The following is a 20,057-nucleotide window of genomic DNA, read 5'->3' as shown; positions in this document are numbered from 1 at the left end:
ATAAAAGATAGCATGAAACAAGAAGAATTGGAGCTGAATATCACATAATTTTCATTGTAGTTCACTTCTTAGCGCTTGATCTAGTCAAAATATTTTCCTTCACAACATTGCTACCTTCTGAATTACTAAGATAATTAACTATATCCTGCCGTCTGAACATACATCTGCAACACGGGCGCAGAGTGCGTGCACTAAACCCTACGCAAATGAAGACAACTCACTCCAGGATGCTTTATGGATGTGACAGTTGAAGAAGCTCCACATCACCTCATTTAAACCCCTCTGGGTTGTCCTTTCCAGGGCTCAGCGGATTCCTACACGAGCAGGCCGTCTGACTCCGATGTCTCCTTGGAAGAGGATCGGGAAGCAATTCGGCAGGAGAGAGAACAACAAGCCGCTATCCAGCTTGAGAGAGCAAAGGTGATTTTCTTGCCCCTCTTTGATTCCACAGTGGCATGTTGCTCAACAGGTATCAGCTGTCCATCCCCTGCCTCAGATTCCTCTGGAACAGTCATTTAATGATCATCCTGATAAGGCACCAGATTGTAAGGCTCCCTGACCCATTCACCCCCCAAGAGAGGTTCGTACCATTCCCAGGGGGGCCATTTCCTGAGACCCTGACCCCTCACCCTTTGTGTTAGCTTTGGTGGTGAATTATTGGGCACCTTCCTACTTCACAGTTGTGGCTAATATTAAGCTTGCCACTGCCAGTGTTGGCAGAGAGCCTTCTAAGGTGCGGGTTGTCCTGCCCATTCCTTACCCCTCATTCTCTGTGCCATCAGCCTTCATTTCGGGCTACTCGTGCACTGTTGTTTCGTGGGTCTCTCTACTGCTCCCCTCTTGGTTTCAGTCTCCTACCTCAAGTTCAGCATGCGGTTTGGAGCTGTGAACAACTATTAGCATTTCGGCAAATTTGAGCAATCAGAGGTGTTGCCAAAACAGAACTTTAGATATTCCACAGAGGGAGAACCCCCACCTGGGGATCTCTGTACCTACAGAGCGGGCAATAGGGAGCAAACTGCATTTTTGAATCTTAGAACTAGAAGAGTCACTAGAGATCTCCTCTTCTATGCCTTTCAAACTGTTTTTAGTTAGTTAGTTTGTTTGTTTTAGCATAGACTCCTTCTATCAAATGAAGTTTTATACAAAATATAAGACGGGGATTGTGGCCAGCCTCTCTTCTTTGCCCTCCATGACGACTCCTAAGGCATATTGATCCAGTCTTTTTAACTTTTAGACGAAAAAATGAAGCTCAAATAATATGAATTCCTTCCTTTTTCTGTTTTTACAGTAAACTCTTATAACTTATAACTCTTTATAAGAGCAGTAAGAGGGGAACGATGTCAATAATGAGGCGTCTTCCTTTGCTGTGACACGTGTTATCTGTGTCTGGTTGGCTGAAGGGGGTGTGGGGCAGTGCCTGTGAAGGGACATGGGTAAGACTCTAACTGGGGTCTTGCCTCAACTCTTGCTCCCTGGTCATGTTCTCAGCACGAATAAATGAGCCACTAACAAAGCAGCCCAGGATTGCAGGAACCTTGTGTTCTCACTTGTGGCTAATTTTTGTTTTAGTTTTCTTTTAGAGTGTTTTGTGGCCTTTGTGGTCACCCAAATGGCAGCCAGCAGCACCGTTAGCTTAGGCTGCTGGTTTGCTTAGCTTCTGCGAGGCTGCACCCGCCCAAGAGCACTTTGCTGAGGAGGAATTTGCCTAAAAAGAGTTTCAGAACCAGCTTTTGTTACTTAGGGAGAAGATGGTGCTCGTCCTTCTGGTCTACCCTTAACTGGCCTTTCTTTTTCCTGGCAGGACAAGGTATTCATTCTACTGAGTGGGATTCCACAGGTTTACAGATCTGAGGCTATTTCAAAAAATATTTATTTTACTTCCACCACCACCTTTTAATTTAAGACCTAGCACACATTTCCTGTATCCCAAGGGCACCTATCATCATTTAAAATAGCAAACATAAGTTTTAGGAGCAGAGGGCAAAGCAGATAGCTCCCTCCTGTCTTTGCATCCCTCCCCAGCACTGTAGGGTAGGATTCTTTGTTTGGGATGTTGGAAAGTAGCACAGGAGGGGGAAAATGGTTAGGCTGATTGGGTTGAATCATTTTTAGAGTCATCACTGCAGATTTCTCTATGCTGCCAGGGACTGTGAAACCCATTTGAGACACCTCTTTGGAAAGTGGTCTCCCTTCCTGCCTGGTACTATCAATTATCTTATTATACTTTTCAATATGAAAAATCCCACTCTGTCTTCTTCCTCCATCCTTGTGCCATGGTTCTGCCCCCAGTCCAAGCCTGTAGCATTTGCCGTGAAGACGAACGTGAGCTACTGTGGTGCCTTGGATGAGGATGTGCCTGTTCCGAGCACGGCCATTTCCTTTGATGCCAAGGACTTTCTCCACATTAAAGAGGTAAATGTAGGACTCTCTGCATCCCTTAATCTGCCATAAGGCGAGAGCCGGGATTGGCTCTGAACCAAACTGAACCAAGAGGAGCCCTGAGGAGCTGTCAGTGTGTTACCTCATTTAATTTGCTGGGCTTTCCAAATCCATTGATTCTCACTGAGATTTAGAAGACTGAGATCATTGCTTGCATGATCACACATTTAAAACATTGGATCACCGTCATCATAGGGTGGATTTAGGACAGACCTGTGGTCCCCTGGTCACCTTTTAATCACCTTGTACGACTGCAGAGCCACAGGTCTGCAGATCCAACTTAGGGAAACATGAGTTTGGTGGCATGGCACCTACCCATGAGGGACCATTTACAAGCGATATTGTAGTTATAAATATCTCTGCTGTAATCCTGTGGACCTTGACCTTCGAACCAACACTAGAGAGTATAATTAATAATTAAAGTGTTAAAGCTAAGAAGAGGGCAGAGGACTTTGGGAAACAGAAAGCTTAAGGGATCGAGAGGTACAGGGAGGACCTGAGGCCTTGCAACTTGAAAGGTGGAATGATGACATCAAAAACTTCCATTTAGTCAACCTAAATTGAAATCCTACTTCATCTCAGACATTGTGCTGGGCATCGAGAGATAGAGATGAAGGCACACTGTCCCCGCTGCCCGGGACCTCTGAGTCTGGGGGGAAACACTGGCAGGTGCCTAGTTTCTGCCCTGGATGACAAGTTCTATTGTAGAAAAATTGAATAGTTGTTGTGGGAACCTGAAGAAAGAGCAGAAGGGACCACGTGGCTGGGGAAAGGAGGGTCAGGGGGCTGGGAGCTCTACAGAAATGGTGAAGCCTGAGGGAGTTCAGGCTGGCTGGGTGTGGGGGTGGATCAGGTAGAAGGAACAGCCAGGAGCAGTGCAGCCTGGCTGGAGGGTGGGAGGTAGGGAGTGGTCCAGGGGATGGGCCAGGTCACAGAGGCAGGGCCCTGATAAGAAAGGACCTCTTTGGCCCTGACAAGAAGCCTGGACTTTGTCACCAGGCAGTGGGCTGGAGAGGAATTTTAAATACTAGACAGGTGCCACCAGCCTGTGTCTTAGCATACTAACTCTGATGATCGAGGGAGTGTTGCAGAGGCTGGACCGAGATTGCAGCAGAGAGGCTGGAGAGAGGGATCAGCTTGGAGGGAGAGTGAAGAGGCAGACAGACAGGACTGGGAGATTTCACATGGGCCACGCTAGTGGAGAAAGTGAAATAGAGAGAAAGGAAGGATAGAGAAAGGCCAGTTTTACAGCTCACGAGAAAGAGTAGAGGGTGGTGTCAGCTTTTAAAATAAAGAAGGCGGGGGGCACTCTGGGGATGAGCGGGTGGGAGTATGAAGAGGGCAGGGAGGGGAGAAGCCTTGCTGCAAGATGGATGTGGTTGTGAATTGGCTTTTAGGTACACTGTGTCTGGGGTGCTGTGAAAGCCCCGTCAAGACACTTAACAGGCCTTTACCCACATAACCTGGAGGCCAGAGGAGAGGAATTGCAATTTACTCTTCCTAAAAGCATTGAGTTGAAAAGGAGAATGCATTGTAGCCAGAAAAAGGTAGTATAGAATCGAGGGAGTGTTTTTAAATGTTTATTTGCTTTTTTATTTTTTGAAGATAGGAAAGATTGCAGCATGTTGTCCATGCTGAGCTGTTGAACCCAGTGAAATATATTGGAAGGATCGCAGATTGAGTGAAGGGCTGGAGTAGAGGGGAGGGACGGCATCTGGAAGACGGACACAAGGATTAGGCCGAGTCAGGAGCACAGTCTTGCCTGCCTTGTTCTGCAAGGAACTTCCCGACGGGGCTGGTGGCATACACTGGCAAAGTAGGCAAGCCCTCATGCCCCTCCAAAAAAGAGAGTGGGACAGTAAAGTGAAACCGGAGGCAGTGTGGTCAATAAAAACCCATCACTCAGGGGCGCCTGGGTGGCTCAGTCGTTAAGCGTCTGCCTTCTGCTCAGGTCATGATCCGGGGTCCTGGGATCGGGCCCCTCATCAGGCTCCCCACTCGGCGGGGAGCCTGCTTCTCCCTCTCCCTTGGCCTGCCGCTCCCCCTGCTTCCCCTGCTTGTGCTCTCTTTCTCTGACAAATAAAATCTTAAAAAAAAAAAATCACTCCACATCGCTGAAATACCTGCACTTACCCCCAGTCTAAAATGAGATGCACGTGGTAAATATGTAACAATTTTGCAAATCGTTGTCTTTGAAGCTCTGCATTCTACAATGGCATTGGTGACACCGAGACATATACATAGTTTTAACACTTCAACCACTTGATAGCAAGTAGGTCAAACATCTGGATGTCCACAGATGTCTGTCTTTGCCTTGTGCCCATGTGAGCTGGGTGAGGCTCTATCTACATTTGTTCCTTTGTTCAGGTATTCATTCAAGATACAGTTCTTGAACATTTGTGTTCAAGTATGTGCCAGGCCCTGGCAGATGTTGTCTGATAGCTATCAATAAAGACAGATTCCCTCCCCTCGTGGGCTGAAATTCTAGTGGGGAGACAGATCATGAACAAATAAATAATTCCAAATTGGGGGGAAAAATGAAGCAGATGCTAAAAAATTTAAAACATAGGGATGAGGCTGTTATATATACTTTTAAATACAGGGGTGATCAGAGAAGGCCTTTTGGACAATGTGACCTTTAAGTAGACACTTGAAAGATGAAGAGGAGCCAACCTTAAAAAGAGCAAGAGGAGGTCTTCTAGGGAGAGGAAACACCATGTGCAAAGGCCCTGTGGTAGGAGAAAAGCCTGGCACAATCAGTTAACTAGAAGAAAGCCATATGGCTGTAATGCAGTGAGCCAGGGACCTAGTAGCAGGAGATAGTCGTAGAAGTAAGCAGGGCACGGTCAAAGAGGACCTTAAAGTGATGATGAGACTTTAGATTTTATTCTGAGTGCAATAAGAAGCCATTGAAGACTTTAAAAGCAAAGGAGTGGGATGAATTTATTATTTTTTTAAAGGCTACTCTGATTGTTGTGGAGACCATGGATTGGGGTGGGATAAGTATGGAATCAGGGAGACCATTAGAACCATTCTAACAGAACTGAGCCAGCATGGCAGCAGTGAGATGGAAAGAAGTAGACAGATTTGAGATCTTTTGCAGACATTCAGTGAAGAGTGGTGGTGATGGACCAGGCGAAGAAACTAAGAGTGAGTGAGAAATCACGCATGATCAAGGAAATCAAGATTTGTGAATTGAGCAATGGGGATGGAGAAGACTAAGGTGGGGAAAGGACAGATGGGGAGGGGACATCTCAAAGGACATATCAAGTAGAAGTTAGATATAAGAATCTGGAACTTCGAGGAAAGGGTTGGGCCAAAGATGTCGTTTTAGGTCATTAGTTTATGTGTGGCATTTAAAGCTGTGTTAATGATCGAAGTCACCTAAAGAGGGAGTAGAGGGAGAAGAGAAGGCAGCCCGACATCAAACCCAAAGGAATTCCATCCTGCAGAGGTGGGCTGCGTGAAATGACTCAACAAATGAGGAAATGGAACAGGAGAAGCCTGACATACAGGACGAAAACCAGGACAGGGTGATGCATGGGCATCAAGAGAGGAGTGTGTCCCAAAGGAGGAAGTGAATGCTGTGGTGAATGCTATGACATGTACCCTAAGATGAGGAGTGAGGAATGGACGTTGGGTTGGCAACATGGCGGTCAGCGGCACGGAAGTCATTGGGACGATTGTCTGGAAGCCAAATGAAGGGGGATGAGGAGGGAAGGGGAGTTAGGAAGTATGTTTAGCTAGCGTAGAGCATACTTTCAAGGAAGTTGACACTGACCAGGTAGTATACTGAGGAGGATGTGAAGTCAAAAGTTTTCTTTCGAGATGGGAGCTCCTGGAGCACCTGCACGTGCTGATATTAACAGAGAGAGGGAGGGTTGATGGGAAAGGAAAGATAGGCAGAGGAGTACAGTTTTTGAGTAGGCAAGAAGGGTGGGATCCAGACCCCCAAGTTGGTGGGGGGTAAGATTTTTGATAGGAAGGGGACCACTACTCATTGTAACATGCTGGGAGAGGATGGGTGCAGACACACGTGGTTCAGAGCCTTGCTAACAGGAAGCTGGGGTAGCAAAGACTTGATTTCCATGTCCTCAAGGTGTATGAGGTGAGGATATCCACATTTGCCTGGTAAGCAAGGACCCCAAGCCTGAACCATGTGCCCTAGCATCTGAGTGGTTAAGTGGATTGTCTCACCATTTCCATCCAAAATGACCAAACCTTATTCATTAGTTGCTAACACCCATTGTTTCCAAGGAGAAGCAGAACTCTAAAAGGTAAGAGAAGTTCTCACAGATTTTATGCACACCCACTCACACCCACATTCCAACCTTGCTGTATGTTAATGCTTTCCTCCATTCCATCGGTATTCTCAGTTTGTCCTGTTGGTTGCTTTTTTGATTTATATGTTCCTCGATCAGTGACTTTCTTGTCAGACGGGCAGTTTGATGTATGGTATTGAGCTGGTAATTCTACGTGGATTAGAGCCCTTGTTTTCAGATCTTGAAATATCCGATAAGAAAACATCTTAGAGAAAGTGCTAATCATGTTCGGGAAATGAGAATGAGAAGGATTGGAACAACACTAAGGTGACCTTCCCAGAACCCCTCGCATGCGTTTCTGGAGCATCCGCGCAGATGAACACATTTCTGTAATCAAGTTGTCGCCTCTCCTCTCCTCTCTCATCTAGACGGCCATCTCTTATGCACGGCTTTAAGCACTTTTTCAGTAATGAGAAGCTTAAACTCGGAGAAAAGCTGCAGGTCTGCTTATCACATTCACCAAATGATGAGCATGTGAAGCTCTTGAATCTATGTGGCAACTTCCTGCTGGGTAGTCAGAGAACTGTCGTTTCCATTGAGCCAGATTCTCACTGAGCTTTAGCTGCTTTCTACAACGAAGCTAAAAGATTGGGAAGTTGCCATGAACCATTTCTGGAAGCCCTTTAAGGTCGCTTGGGTACCGTTTAATAAATTAGTGTTCCAGCGGGCTAACTTACGGTTCAGGAAGTAACTTAAACCCTAGGACACTCTGACTCATAGTCTGCTTTGTTCCCACCACAAAAAGATTTACATTCCAGACCTGTGCACCAAAGATTCTAAAAGGGCCTCCTTGCCTTTTATTGATTCCAAAATAAACAGGCCTGTTATTTCAGGCCTGTTATCCTGAAATACAGGATGGGAAGATGGGAAAAATCAAGACTTCGATTGTTCAAGATTTTATATTAGGTCAACTCACATTTCTTTTTTTTTTTTTAAGATTTTATTTATTTATTTGTCAGAGAGAGCGAACACAAGCAGGGGAAGCAGGGGGAGCGGCAGGCAGAGGGAGAGGGAGAGGCAGGCTCCCTGCTGAGCAGGGAGCCCGATGCAGGACTCAATCCCAGGACCCTGGGATCATGACCTGAGCCAAAGGTGGACGCTTAATGGGCTGAGCCACCCATGTGTCCCCCTCAACCCACATTCCTGAAGTGCAGTCTCATACTATGTGCCATGCATGCCTCGTGCAGGAGCTGTGTGCGTAATAAAGGCCAAATCCCTAAGCCATATCGTTTTGCTTTTGAGTGTGAGGCTGATGCTGAGAATTACTCACAGCTATGCAGAATTTCATGCTGCAGTGAGTTAATGAAACCATTTCTCCTTCACAATGTGTCAGTGTCGTATACATATAAATTTCACTTTTCTCTGAGCTAGGCAAAGTATACTACATATAGTTTTTCATTTCGGAAAAAAAATCCAGATACTTCTTGGATCAATGAGAAAGTTACCTTGCCTAACACTGATGAAGACAAAGTTTTTGGCATCATCTCTGGAGGATGTAAACAATAGGACTGATACCTGCTTTCTAAAAATCACCTACCTGAAACCTTCCCTTGAGAAAGGTGGCTTGGATTAAATATGCCTTCTGATCTAGGCTTCAGCAAATCTGTAATTACAAATGTATTTTGCTCACCCACTGAATAGGATCATGTTCACAGAGTCTTACCCCATACTGGCTGAAGCCTCTGCGTGGATTTATTTTCTGATTTTACGTGTCATGGAACTTTATGTAAATGGAAATCCTGGTGTTCCTATTGGACTTCAGGCCATTTGGAGATTATTTCAAAAATTCCACATATATACAATATGCTTAACCTTTGTAAGAGTAGCCTTCTTTTTCATCAGGTAATGAGATGGATCTGAATTTGTAAACCTATATTTGAAAGATTACAATTCTCCAATGAGAGTAGATTACAGACAATATTATGGAATCTTTACCGGAAATCTTTTGACAAATAACTGACAGTTGAATGTATTTCATCTCAGATTTGTCTGTCTTGTTCTCCAGGGTTCCAGTTACATTGATGCATAGTTTTCCCTCTAAAATCTATTTCTTAAGAACTGGTTAGGGCTTCTTGACAAGGACCAAAGGAATCCAAAGGTTAGGACCCAACTTTAGTCCAGGAATTAGCAAACTGTGGTGTGCAGGCTGATTCCAGTCTGCAGTCTTTTTTTAGAAAGAAAAGGCTAACTGAAACAGAGCCATGCTCACTTTTTTATGTATTGTCTATGGCCATGTGCATGTGACAATAGCAGATGTAAGAAGTTGCAACGGAGACCACGAGGCCTGCAAAACCTAAAATATTTACTATCTGGGCCTTTAGGTAAAAAGTTTGCAGACTTTGGCTTTAGTCTGTGGACGCTTAGATATATATAACATAGTATGATATAATATAAATAGGGTTTATATGCAATATAGTATAATATAAACAGTATTTGGTTCTTCTGGTCCTCAGAAATTAATTAATGGGATGTGAAGATAAGTGAATTACTACTGATAGCAGTTTTATATCTGCATTCCAGAAATATAACAATGATTGGTGGATAGGAAGGCTGGTGAAAGAGGGCTGTGAAATTGGCTTCATCCCAAGTCCGCTTAGACTGGAGAACATACGGATTCAGCAAGAACAAAAAAGGGGACGTTTTCACGGAGGGTAAGGCTCCTTTGTTTCTATAAACTTATTTGGGGAGATGGGTAGAAAAATAAGATGATGTTTTCCAGTTTGCTTATTAAGTTAAAAATGTATGCTTTTGGAGTAAAATGTACTTGTCTGTGTATGAGGCGTTTCTGAAATTGACACAGAGGGGTTTCAGAGAGTTCACTCTCCCCACTGCATCCTCGAGCCTCACATCACGGACATCAACACGAATTCCTCAGTGGAGACTTTTCTGTGGCCTCAGCAAACCTTCCTTGGAAATTAAGCTCTCCTCCACGAGTCATATGAGGCCTTCTTTCTCAGTACAGGTGGGAACCTGGCCTGACCCGGCATCAGGGCCCTTCCTGGTTAACTCTCAGAGACCCCCTTTCAAGTGGGCGTGGAATGCAACGGTACACGTGCCACCGTCCCGGCTCTAGAAACACCTTTCTCCACCCAGGACATCTGCCATCTCTTGGTAATGGGATGGAGACACCGTCTAACTTGGGATGAATCAACCTCTAGTGAACTAATGAAACAGCCACAGAAATCTCAGAGTGCAGGTATTCGTAGGTCCCAGGGATCCCTGGGATACACGCAAAGCCTGAGAAAAGAGAAATCAGAATCATACTGAGCCTGTGTATATTGTGAACCTACACTGAAGCATGAATTTGATATGTATTATCATTTTTTGAAAGACCTAAAATAGAAGCAGGTCTTTCTCTTGACTCTCAACTTTTTCTGTTGGATCCTTTTCTGCTTCAGAAGCTCCTCTGTTCTTTAGGGGTCCTTTTGCCTTTGTCTTAATGGGAACTTCTTAAACAGTGATAAGATATCCCAAAAATATAGTTAGCCCCACTTTTTTTAATTTTCATTTTTAATTTTTTTTAAGTAGGCTCCATGCCCATCATGGAGCCCAAAGCGGGGCTTGAACTCATGACCCTGAGATCAAGACCTGAGCTGAGATCAAGAGACGCTGAACCGACTGATCCACTCAGGTGCCTCGCCCAACTTTTAATTATAAATCTTTTTTAGTATCTAACATGCCTATAATATTATTGATTATTAATTCTTCTTATTTCCTCCTGTTGACTGTTTATCTCTTGCTGCTCCTTAAACAAATCAGGAACACATGTTCCTACCTCAGGACCTTTGCACTTCTTCTTACTGGAGCCCTTTTCTTCATATTTCCACCAGCTCACTCCTTCATCTGCTTCAGATCTTTGTTAAATATCACCTTTCCACTGACCCCTTTCCGGCCACCATCTTTAAAATTGTACCCACTTCCCTTCCTTTATTTCCTGTCCCTCTCCTGACTTAGTTTCCTCCATTGCACTTACTACTGTCAGAAATACTATGTACTTACCTGTTCATCTGTTTGATAGTGATATCTCTGCTAAAATCTGTCTCTGTAAGGAAGGGATTTTGTCTTTTCCCCCTACTGTTGTATTCCTAGTTTCTAGAACAGTGGATACTCAATAAATATTTGTTGAATGAAATAATAAATGTATTATTATCATTTCCAAAGTTGTTATTTTATTATTATTATTTCATAATGTTATTATGTACTGGGGACCCTGGGTGGCTCAGTCAGTTAAGTGTCCGACTCTTGATCTCAGCTCAGGTGATGATCTTGAGATTGTGAGATTGACCTCTTGTTGGAGCCTGCTTGAGATCCCCTCTCTCCCTCTGCTCCTACCCCTGCTCCCACTCTCTCTCTCTCTAAAATAAATGAATAAAATCTTTAAAAACAATAATGTTATTATGTACTTTTGAACTAAAAGAGTAAAACCAAGAGCTCACTTTCTTTATACCAACCCTATGAGGTGTAACCTCTTCTATAGATAGGGAAACTGAGGCTCAAAGACATGAAATATAATATGCCAAGATCCTGTAACTAGCAATTGGCAAAGCCAGGATGAGAATTGGGATTGTTCTGACCTAGGGACGATACTCTCAAGCACTGAGAGGGAAGAACACTGGAGAAATAGGAAGGTGGGTTCCCAAGGGCCTCTGTGGGCTCCTGGGAAGCTTCCAAAGCCACATGAGGAGACCAATGGAAAAATCTTCCATTCTAGGTCACAAATAATATTATTATATTATTACCCTCTTCTCTTAATTTTGACTCCCATATAATCACTTTTTTAAAAAAGATTTTATTTATTTGACACAGATAAAGAGTGAGCACAAGCAAGGGGAGTGGCAGGCAGAGGGAGAGGGAGAAGCAGGCTCCCCACCGAGCAGGGAGCCCGGCTTGAGGCTCGATCCCAGGATCCTGGGATCATGATCTGAGCAGAAGGCAGACACTTAACCAACTGAGCCACCCAGGCACCCCATCATATAATCACTTTTTAAAAAGAAATGCTTCTTCTAGCTCTTACAGCTTGTTTTGAGCTATGTTTGACATCCAACTGATGCATCCAACTGGTGACTGGTATTAGTTAAGCATCAGTTCACAAGAGTGGTTCTGTCCTTGATTTTTCTGCCTAATTTCTGCATTGAATGACTAGGAGAGATACTTTTGCAAAGTATTTCCAGGTCCCAGTTAGTTCCCCACCTTCTCTGAGAAATAATAGGTCAAAGAAAACATTTGGACAGAATCTTGAAGTTCTTCTCCAAAGCAGGATTTTATGTGTTTTGAATTATTCAGTAGGATTTAGGCCAAAGAAAGGTTTGTACTCTCAAGTTCTATTTGCAAGGAATCTGGGGAATGAGTCCTAAGTTCCTTTTCTATATACTAGGAAATCCAGTGGAAACTCTTCTTCAAGTCTTGGAGAAATGGTATCAGGGACGTTTCGAGCAACACCCACATCAACAGGTGAGGGTTTTAGTTTAACTCTTTTTAATGGAATGTTTTTCTTTCTTACTATTTGAACATACAGAAAGTATTTTTACTAATTTGGAAACAATTTAAAGCCTTGATTTAAGAGATTCTTCTACTTAATATTTCATTGCTCATTTGCTTTCTATAGTAATTTGATTCTATTTAAAGGGTACTTATTAATACTAAAAACTCAGAGCATTATAATCTAATTTTGAAAAATCTTATTTACCCCCCAGAGCCAGTAACTGTCCATTGTGCATTTCAATCTGAAGCAAGTTCATTATTCCACCCAAGAAACCAACAGACTTTAAGATGGTGAAGGCCAATTAAAAAGAAAAAAAAGTTGTAGACTCTCAAGAAAATGCTCTGTTCCAGTCTCCATGGGGAACTTTAGGATGGTACAGCCTGGGCTGTGGAGATTGGGAGGGTTGAAACAGAGAATGGGCCTGGATGGCCTCATTTCTATTTGGATAGCAGATAATGGAAATGAAGGGATAGTGGTGGTCCAATCAGGAGTTGTTATATATTTGGTAATTATGGAGGTATTCAAGCAGGAATTTTTCTTCTACCACATTCTCTGACTCCTGTAGTCTAATTTGTGCTGGCCCAGAATTGATGCTGATTAAGGCATCCTGTATTACCAACTCAGAAGGACAAATCCAAGGTCTATCCTGGACTACCATAACTGCAGTAAACGTGATTGGTTCTGGGGTAGTTCTGAGTACTGGGTTCTTGTTGGTGTGGATCCTTCCTGATCTCCCGGTCTCTGAACTGAACTAGGTCTCTGAGTTGTCCCCAAATGGACTGGACCTACTTGGATGACCACAAAACCAGTTTAATCAGATATCGAAATATTTTGCCTCATCCCCATTTATTGGACATTTAGGTCATTGTAGCTTTGCACTATTGCAAACAAAGAACAGGAATAACCGGTTATAAATTTATTTGAAATTAACAACAACATGGTAGGAAATATGTGTCAATATCCTGGAAAGTAGGCAGAAAACTTACAAACACATAAAGGACTGCAAAATTTTCTCATGGTTCATCAAAATTATAAATCCAAAACTAACTAGTGATTGTGGTGAGGATCATTTTTACCCAAATTGTTATTCTTAGTTCCTTTTTATGAAATTTTATTTGTCCACGTTGTTCTCAGCTACACTGTATGCTGTGTCCAGCAGGGAACATCCTATGGCCCATGGCTGGCCCAGAACTTCCGGTGTTGTTATGAAGCGCACCCTCCACACCCATCATGAAATCAGGATATAAGGTCATTCGTACAAGGAGGAAACTGTCTGGGTTTTTTTTTTTTTTTCCATTTTTCTGTCATTTTTCTTCAAAATTGTCTTGTCCAGAATGAAATAATAGAGTAGTGTTCTGCAGAGTGGGTAATTGTGAGATGATGAGAATTATAGGGACAAATCGGTACATTCTTCCATCTTTTAAAATCATGTACTATCATTTACAGAGATTACATATTTTGATATGGCTCTCATTGTTGTCTTTTAGCAAAACAGAAGCAAAAAGTGGTAAGTTGTGTTTCCTTTTTAAATCTACTGTTAAGGTTTCTATCCATACATGCCTGCAATGCTCCATTTCAGTGACCCAAATGGCTATAAAATAAGGGATGAGCGTCCTTGGTGGGGACCTGTGGTAATCATTTCTCGTTTGACCTGAGAATTATGAATTCTGTGGCTGTTGAGGAGGTGTGCTTAGCCTCACCTTGTCATGCATGTCAAATCATCTTTTTCAGACGGAGCACATTCCTCCTTACGATGTTGTGCCATCCATGCGTCCGGTGGTGTTAGTGGGGCCGTCACTGAAGGGTTATGAGGTACAAATACCAGTCTGTTATGCTTCAGTTCTTGATCAAGAACCTAAGAGACAGCTGTTGGGAGCTTGCTCCTCCAGGGTCTGCTTACATAGAGGTACTGATGGGGCCAAGTCGCCTCCTGGGAAGGCGGGTGGCACAGTATGGGGCTTATGTGACCCTTCACTCTTGCTTCCTTCTCTGGCACACTTCTCACCTTATATGTATCTCTTTGTTTAGAAATATATCCCTTAAAACGTTTATAATGAAAAATTCTGGTCAACGGTTTGCTCTGCATTAAATTCAAAGTGAAGGACTTTATCTGTCTCAACCATTCTCATTACTATTAGAAATAATCAAGTATGGGGGCACCTGGCTGGCTCAGTGGTAGAGCATGCAACTCTTGATCTCTGGGTCATGAGTTCAAGCCCCACGCTGGGCGTAGAGCTTACTTAAAAAAAATTAAAAATAAAGAAATAATTGAGTATAAACAGCACAAGAGAACATATGCTAGCAAACCTAAACCCTCAAAGCACCAACAAATCTCACCTTGCTGGGTGCTCAAGATGATGACCTATCCCACGAAATATTTCTGGTGCTTTCTCTGCTTATTTATTTTAAGGACAGAGAAGGAAAAAAACCTCCACTGAAAGTATTAATGAACTGGTTCAGAGATTAAACAATACCATGTAAGAAGGAAAAGAGTAAAGACTTAGATGTCCTACATTTCAGATGTCGCCGTTCTGACTCTGTGCTAGCATAGATAAGAATAGGTGGGGTGGGACATTAAAATCAAAGGTGGGCAACCTCCAGGGTCCTACCATTCCCACTGAGCTAGGACAATCTCTGGCCCATAGTAGTTACTGAATACACATTGATGGAATGAATTAATGAATCTCTTTGAGGCAGATCTAAGAATCCCATCCCCTTTTGTTTCTCCCCTTCTCCCCACTGCCTGGCTCCCTCCCTTCTCTCCCCCTCCCCTTTGCCTCTCAGTGGGGAATGTCAGAGGAAGAGCAGGAGAGTGATCTATAGAAATGGAAAATTTCTACCAAGAAGCCGGTGGCTAAGTCCAGGGCTGGCCCGAGGAGCTCTAGCTGCTCCTCCCCGGAGGCAGGCACCACTCAGGGGAGCCAAGGACCGGCAGCACTTGCGAGTAAAGCCAGCTTATTGTGGTCTCTTGGCTGCAGTCCTATCGCCTAAGAAGGGAAGGGGGTCTGCCTTGGGTCTAGTGAACACTGCTGGTTCATTCCTCAACACCCTAGAGGACAACCAAGGGGGAATTGGAGTAACTGTAAGTGGTTAAGCGTGAAACATGCCCCCCATGGTAACCTACCCCACCCCTTGGAGACAACAGACTGTGTGAGGTCTTTGCTCAGACAAAGTGCCCTTCCCTCCCACCTCTCTCACCTTTGACCTCTCACGCTCTGTCTCTGCGCTCTTGTCTCTGCGTGTGTTTGCCTCATTCTTTTTTTCTCACCTCTGCCAAGGTAACAGACATGATGCAGAAAGCCCTCTTTGATTTCCTGAAGCACAGGTTTGATGGGAGGTGAGACATACAGATGTTTTTGTATTTTTATTTTCCTTTAACTGAACATGTGTGACAAATTGATTTGTGGATCTGTTTCCAGTGATTGCAGAAGTTCTCTAATTAAAAGTTAACTCAGAAAAAAAAAAAAGTTAACTCAGTATTCAGGGAAGAATACAATGAAAGAATTCTGAAGGTATGAAGTTATGAAGTATAGCATTGAATCCCCAAGGGAGAAAGGACCTTGAGAAGGAAAATAATCCATTTGTTTTAAGCAAATGTATGCGTTTGTCTTTATTTCCTTGCTTGTTAGTGAATTCATACCAAACTTATTTGATGAAAAATCTTAGTGAAAATATAGATTGTTTCTGATAAATGTGGTGACTCGCTGGGAACTGTGTATGCGTGTGTGTGTGTGTGTGTGTATGCATGTATGTGTGTACATACGAAGGTATAAAGTACTGAGTTTCCTCAAAAGAAGAGTGCAAGAAATGTTTTCATCATAAGCTTCCCAAAGTGACTATTTGTAGGGAAGAGTACTTGTTTGGATGCTTAGTTCTGGGTTTATTTCACCAAGAAATCACCTTGTATTTTATTGATATATTTTGTACGTATCCTGTGATTAACATGGCTCAGTCTTCAGCCATCAAATAATTTTATCATATAAGGTTTGTGAAAAATGCCTAAAAGAGTTTCTGTGTTTTGCAGAGAAATGGTAAAAAGTCCATATTGGCTCAATACTAAGTACTAAGCTCCCTCACAATGCAGAATGCATTCCTTGTAAAAATAACCACATTGCAAATGATGAAGACTTAATAGAAATGAAGAAAATGTACATAGTGTGTACTGAGAAGTATGGGTACATGCATCAAACTACCAAATATTTTTTAAAAATAGCTTCAAATAGGTTTTTTAAAATATGGTATTTTAAGGGCGCCTGGGTGGCTCAGTCGTTAAGCGTCTGCCTTCGGCTCAGGTCATGATCCCAGGGTCCTGGGATCGAGCCCCGCATCGGGCTCCCTGCTCCGCGGGAAGCCTGCTTCTCCCTCTCCCACTCCCCCTGCTTGTGTTCCTGCTCTCGCTATCTCTGTCTCTGTCAAATAAATAAATAAAATCTTTAAAAAATAAATAAATAAAATAAAATATGGTATTTTAAGGGAAAAAGTAAACATAATAATGCTTTAAGTACAAACTGTGTATATTTGTCAAAAGAAAAGCCTTCTGGGTAATTGTGTTTAAAATATTCATTAGTTTCTGGGACTACATACAAAGAAACTGAGATTTCGGTTCCAATAATTGAGATTTTAGTTCAAGGAATCAGAATGCTTCAGTGCCCTTATGTGAATGGCTGGGTACATTAGTAGAATGCCAGGCTGCCTTAATAAATAGACCCCAAAACGTATAATGATTCAGACACACTGGGAGCTTACTGTTGCTCATTTAACAGTTTGAGACAGGCATTCCTCAGCTAGGTGGAGGGGGTTATACTGGGGAGGGGAGGATGGACAGAAAGCTTGTTCCACCCATCATTTGGGGTCCTCGGCCTGAGGGTGGTCTCTCCAGTCAGCCGGTGGGGAGACGTGCATGCCAGCCTGCAAGGGACGCACATTGGCCCTCACTTTTCATTGGTCAGAACCTGGTCATGTGGCCATGCTGAATTGCAAAGCAGTCTGGGAAATGTAGTATAGCTATGTGGCCAGGAGGAGGAGGAAATAGATTTTGTGGAACAAATAACCATCTGTGCCACGTTCATCTAGTGGACACAAGACACTAAGAAAGCCATGGGTTTATTCTGTTCCTCATCCCCCCTTTTCTTAAAGAAGATAAGTAGAGAATGAAGTAGTTTCACACAAATGAAAAGCACTGAATATTAGAGTTGGGTGGAAATGTAAAAGTCCTTTTATTGTAATCTCTTTTCTTCAGCAACTATAAACAGATGGATAAACTGCTTCTGTTTGAGAATGTTTGGTTATTGGGATTTCACTTCTTGAAAAAGCACTGCAAAGAACGGCTGAACTCTGACTCTTTAACTTGATGGCAGTGGCCTTGGTTGGTCTTGCCCGCTGATGACTGGGCCGTAATCCTTACCTCATGCAGCAATCTGTGGGTTGGAGGCAGCTAACATGCATGGCTCAGTCTTCTGTGTTATTGGCCACACGCACAAACATTTCCTCTAGCTATGCTTAAAGTTGCGTGGTTTTAACCTGTGGTGTCTTTACCGAAGGAAGTTCTGAGCAGCGCCTCATCAGGCGACCCCATAACAGCCCTTGAGCTAAACAAATCCCATCCCATAAAACAGCCTCTTTGTGTCAGATTGTTTCTGTCACCACATAGCATCCTTATAAACAACGTTTTTAACGGTCTGAAAGGTAGGACCTATGGGACTAGAAGAAGGGAACTATTAGAATTTAACAAAGAGAAAGTGAGTGGCTTAATTATTATTTTCAAGAATGAAGCATCTGAGGTTCTTCTTCAATTTTCAGGCCCAGAAGGAGGAAGTGCATTTGATGGTAACAGCAGAGATTTGTTTCGAGTCGGGTAGAGTTGCTGCATCAAGCATTTACACACACCGTTGGAGACGGTTTTAGTAAAAGTAGAATTAAAATGTCAATGCCAAGTGTTCCATACGGTCTGATGGCACAGCGGACGATCCAGAGATAGGAGGAAGGTTCAAAGAGCAGCAAAAGTAATAGCCAGAGAAAGAGACCCAGCCCTGGAGAGCTCTGATTTACGGCAGAGTTGGGAAAAGATAGATGGTAAAGGCAGGAGTAGCAGAGTGGACTTGCTTTCAAATCCTAAGAGGCCAGTGCAGCAGAAAAACCAGTAATGAATTCATTCGCTGAGGGTATGTAGAGACTTTGATAAGGAAGAAGCAACGTGCTTGTAGCCTCACACTGACTATGACACATCTGCTGTGTGGGAAATAGCCTTACATTCTGAGCTATGACAATCTGCCGTATTATGTTTTACCAGTTAATAAAAGGAGAGAAAACAACAAATAGTCTTTAACTGAAACCAGCCAAGAGAACAATTACACAGAAGGCACAGTGATAGAGCATAAACAGTATGTTCTAATGGAAACCTACTCAGTGTTTAATTGGCTATGAATGCAGTAGGTTAGACAAAAGAGTCAAGGGAAAGTCTTACTATTTTTCAGAAAGAGCAAAAAAGGGATCCGTTGGCTAAGAGGCTTTCTTCAGTACTGTTTTTCAGATCCTGGTTAGAAAATATTTCAACAAATTGGATTCAAGTCCAACAGCTTGATTGTCACAAAATCACAGACTTGCCCCTTTTTTTAATACCTCAGATTATTTGAGTTAGTTGAGAGCTACTTACTACACAGTGTTGTTGCTGTGGCTGTTACTGCCGGGCCTAACTGTAATATGTGTAAGAAAAAGAACAGCATAGCACTAACTAGTTCCCGGGGGGATCTTTGTCTGTGTGGATATCCACACGTAGTGACAGTTCCTATGCACAGATCATAAAGTAGGTGCGTGGCATCAGCCCGGTGAACACACAGTGGCATGCAGCTTTTCTCTCTTCATTTTATGCCACAAACATTCACTGGGGATCGTCCTTCAGGATGAGGTTTGTTCGACTGGTTGAATATACCATTCGTAGTCTGAACTGCAGGCAGTCAAACCAACTGCCGTTTGTTGACCTATGCTAATCATTTCAAATTCCAATAAAATTGTTGCTTTATGCATTTTGACAACTAGATCAGATCAGCTCTATGGCAGTTGTCGAACACTTTGTAACCAACATGATCATGGCCAAAAATCCTAAATGAACATCCTGTAGCCTATATAGATAAGATCTAAAGTTAAAGGAAGTTGTTAGCCAAAGGCTACTCAAAGGAAAAAAAAAGGGGGGTTTGAGAAAGAATTGGAAGAAAAGAGGCTGAGAATACAACTTAGGAGACTCAGAGAGGTAGTATTTATTTATAAACAGCAATGGGCACACCTGATGCTATCACACAGGAGCCAAGGCACGGCAGAATGAAAACAACTTGGAGCTGCAGTCAACAAATGGAAAAGAACACAGTGCCTTCTGTTTCCAAATCAGTATCACCCTCTTATCATCTCCTTCTACCATTCTCTCTTTAAATACAGACTCATCGGTGGTCAAACACTAGAGATACGTAATTGAATACTTGAATGCCAAACAGGCATTCACATTATCAGGTTTTGATTACAACGTGTCTGACCTGACTCTCTCACCCTCAAAGTATATAAATTTCATGGACTCTGGGGGTTGGGAGTTCAAGGTAGACTGCCAATTTCTGAGGATAGTATATAAAGAAACTGTCCCTTTCCAGTCTTCAAATCTCCAGTAATTGTCTTATATACATTATGTCCTATCAACATAGGACACCATGAATAATTATTTAGTAAAGCACTTTTATATATTATCTTGTTTGCTCCCATGGACAGTCCCATGAGATAGTTTGGCAAAGCTGCTATCACCATTGTATTGATTAGGATACTGATGCTCA

At 42.9% G+C, this 20,057-nt stretch overlaps 1 protein-coding gene across 6 annotated transcripts in view; it reads left to right on the top strand.

Moving 5' to 3' along the window:
- The window catches only part of CACNB4 (calcium voltage-gated channel auxiliary subunit beta 4), a 236,566-nt gene that overhangs the window by 188,205 nt on the left and 28,304 nt on the right, over positions 1-20,057 (top strand). For 5 of the 6 annotated variants that reach the window (XM_036074678.2, XM_036074682.2, XM_078070786.1 and 2 more), the window contains 7 exons: positions 301-420; positions 2,293-2,415; positions 9,285-9,415; positions 12,139-12,215; positions 13,734-13,753; positions 13,978-14,058; positions 15,525-15,583. In XM_036074678.2, coding sequence (XP_035930571.1) covers positions 301-420; positions 2,293-2,415; positions 9,285-9,415; positions 12,139-12,215; positions 13,734-13,753; positions 13,978-14,058; positions 15,525-15,583 — 611 coding nt within the window. Of the gene's footprint in view, positions 1-300; positions 421-2,292; positions 2,416-9,284; positions 9,416-12,138; positions 12,216-13,733; positions 13,754-13,977; positions 14,059-15,524; positions 15,584-20,057 lie in introns of those variants that run through there. The other variant, XM_078070788.1, reaches the window with a different exon arrangement.

Source organism: Halichoerus grypus, chromosome 4, assembly GCF_964656455.1.
Source record: "Halichoerus grypus chromosome 4, mHalGry1.hap1.1, whole genome shotgun sequence".
NCBI classification, from domain to species: domain Eukaryota; kingdom Metazoa; phylum Chordata; class Mammalia; order Carnivora; family Phocidae; genus Halichoerus; species Halichoerus grypus.
Note: the sequence above shows the minus strand (reverse complement) of the source record. Positions and strands in the feature narration are given on the sequence as shown.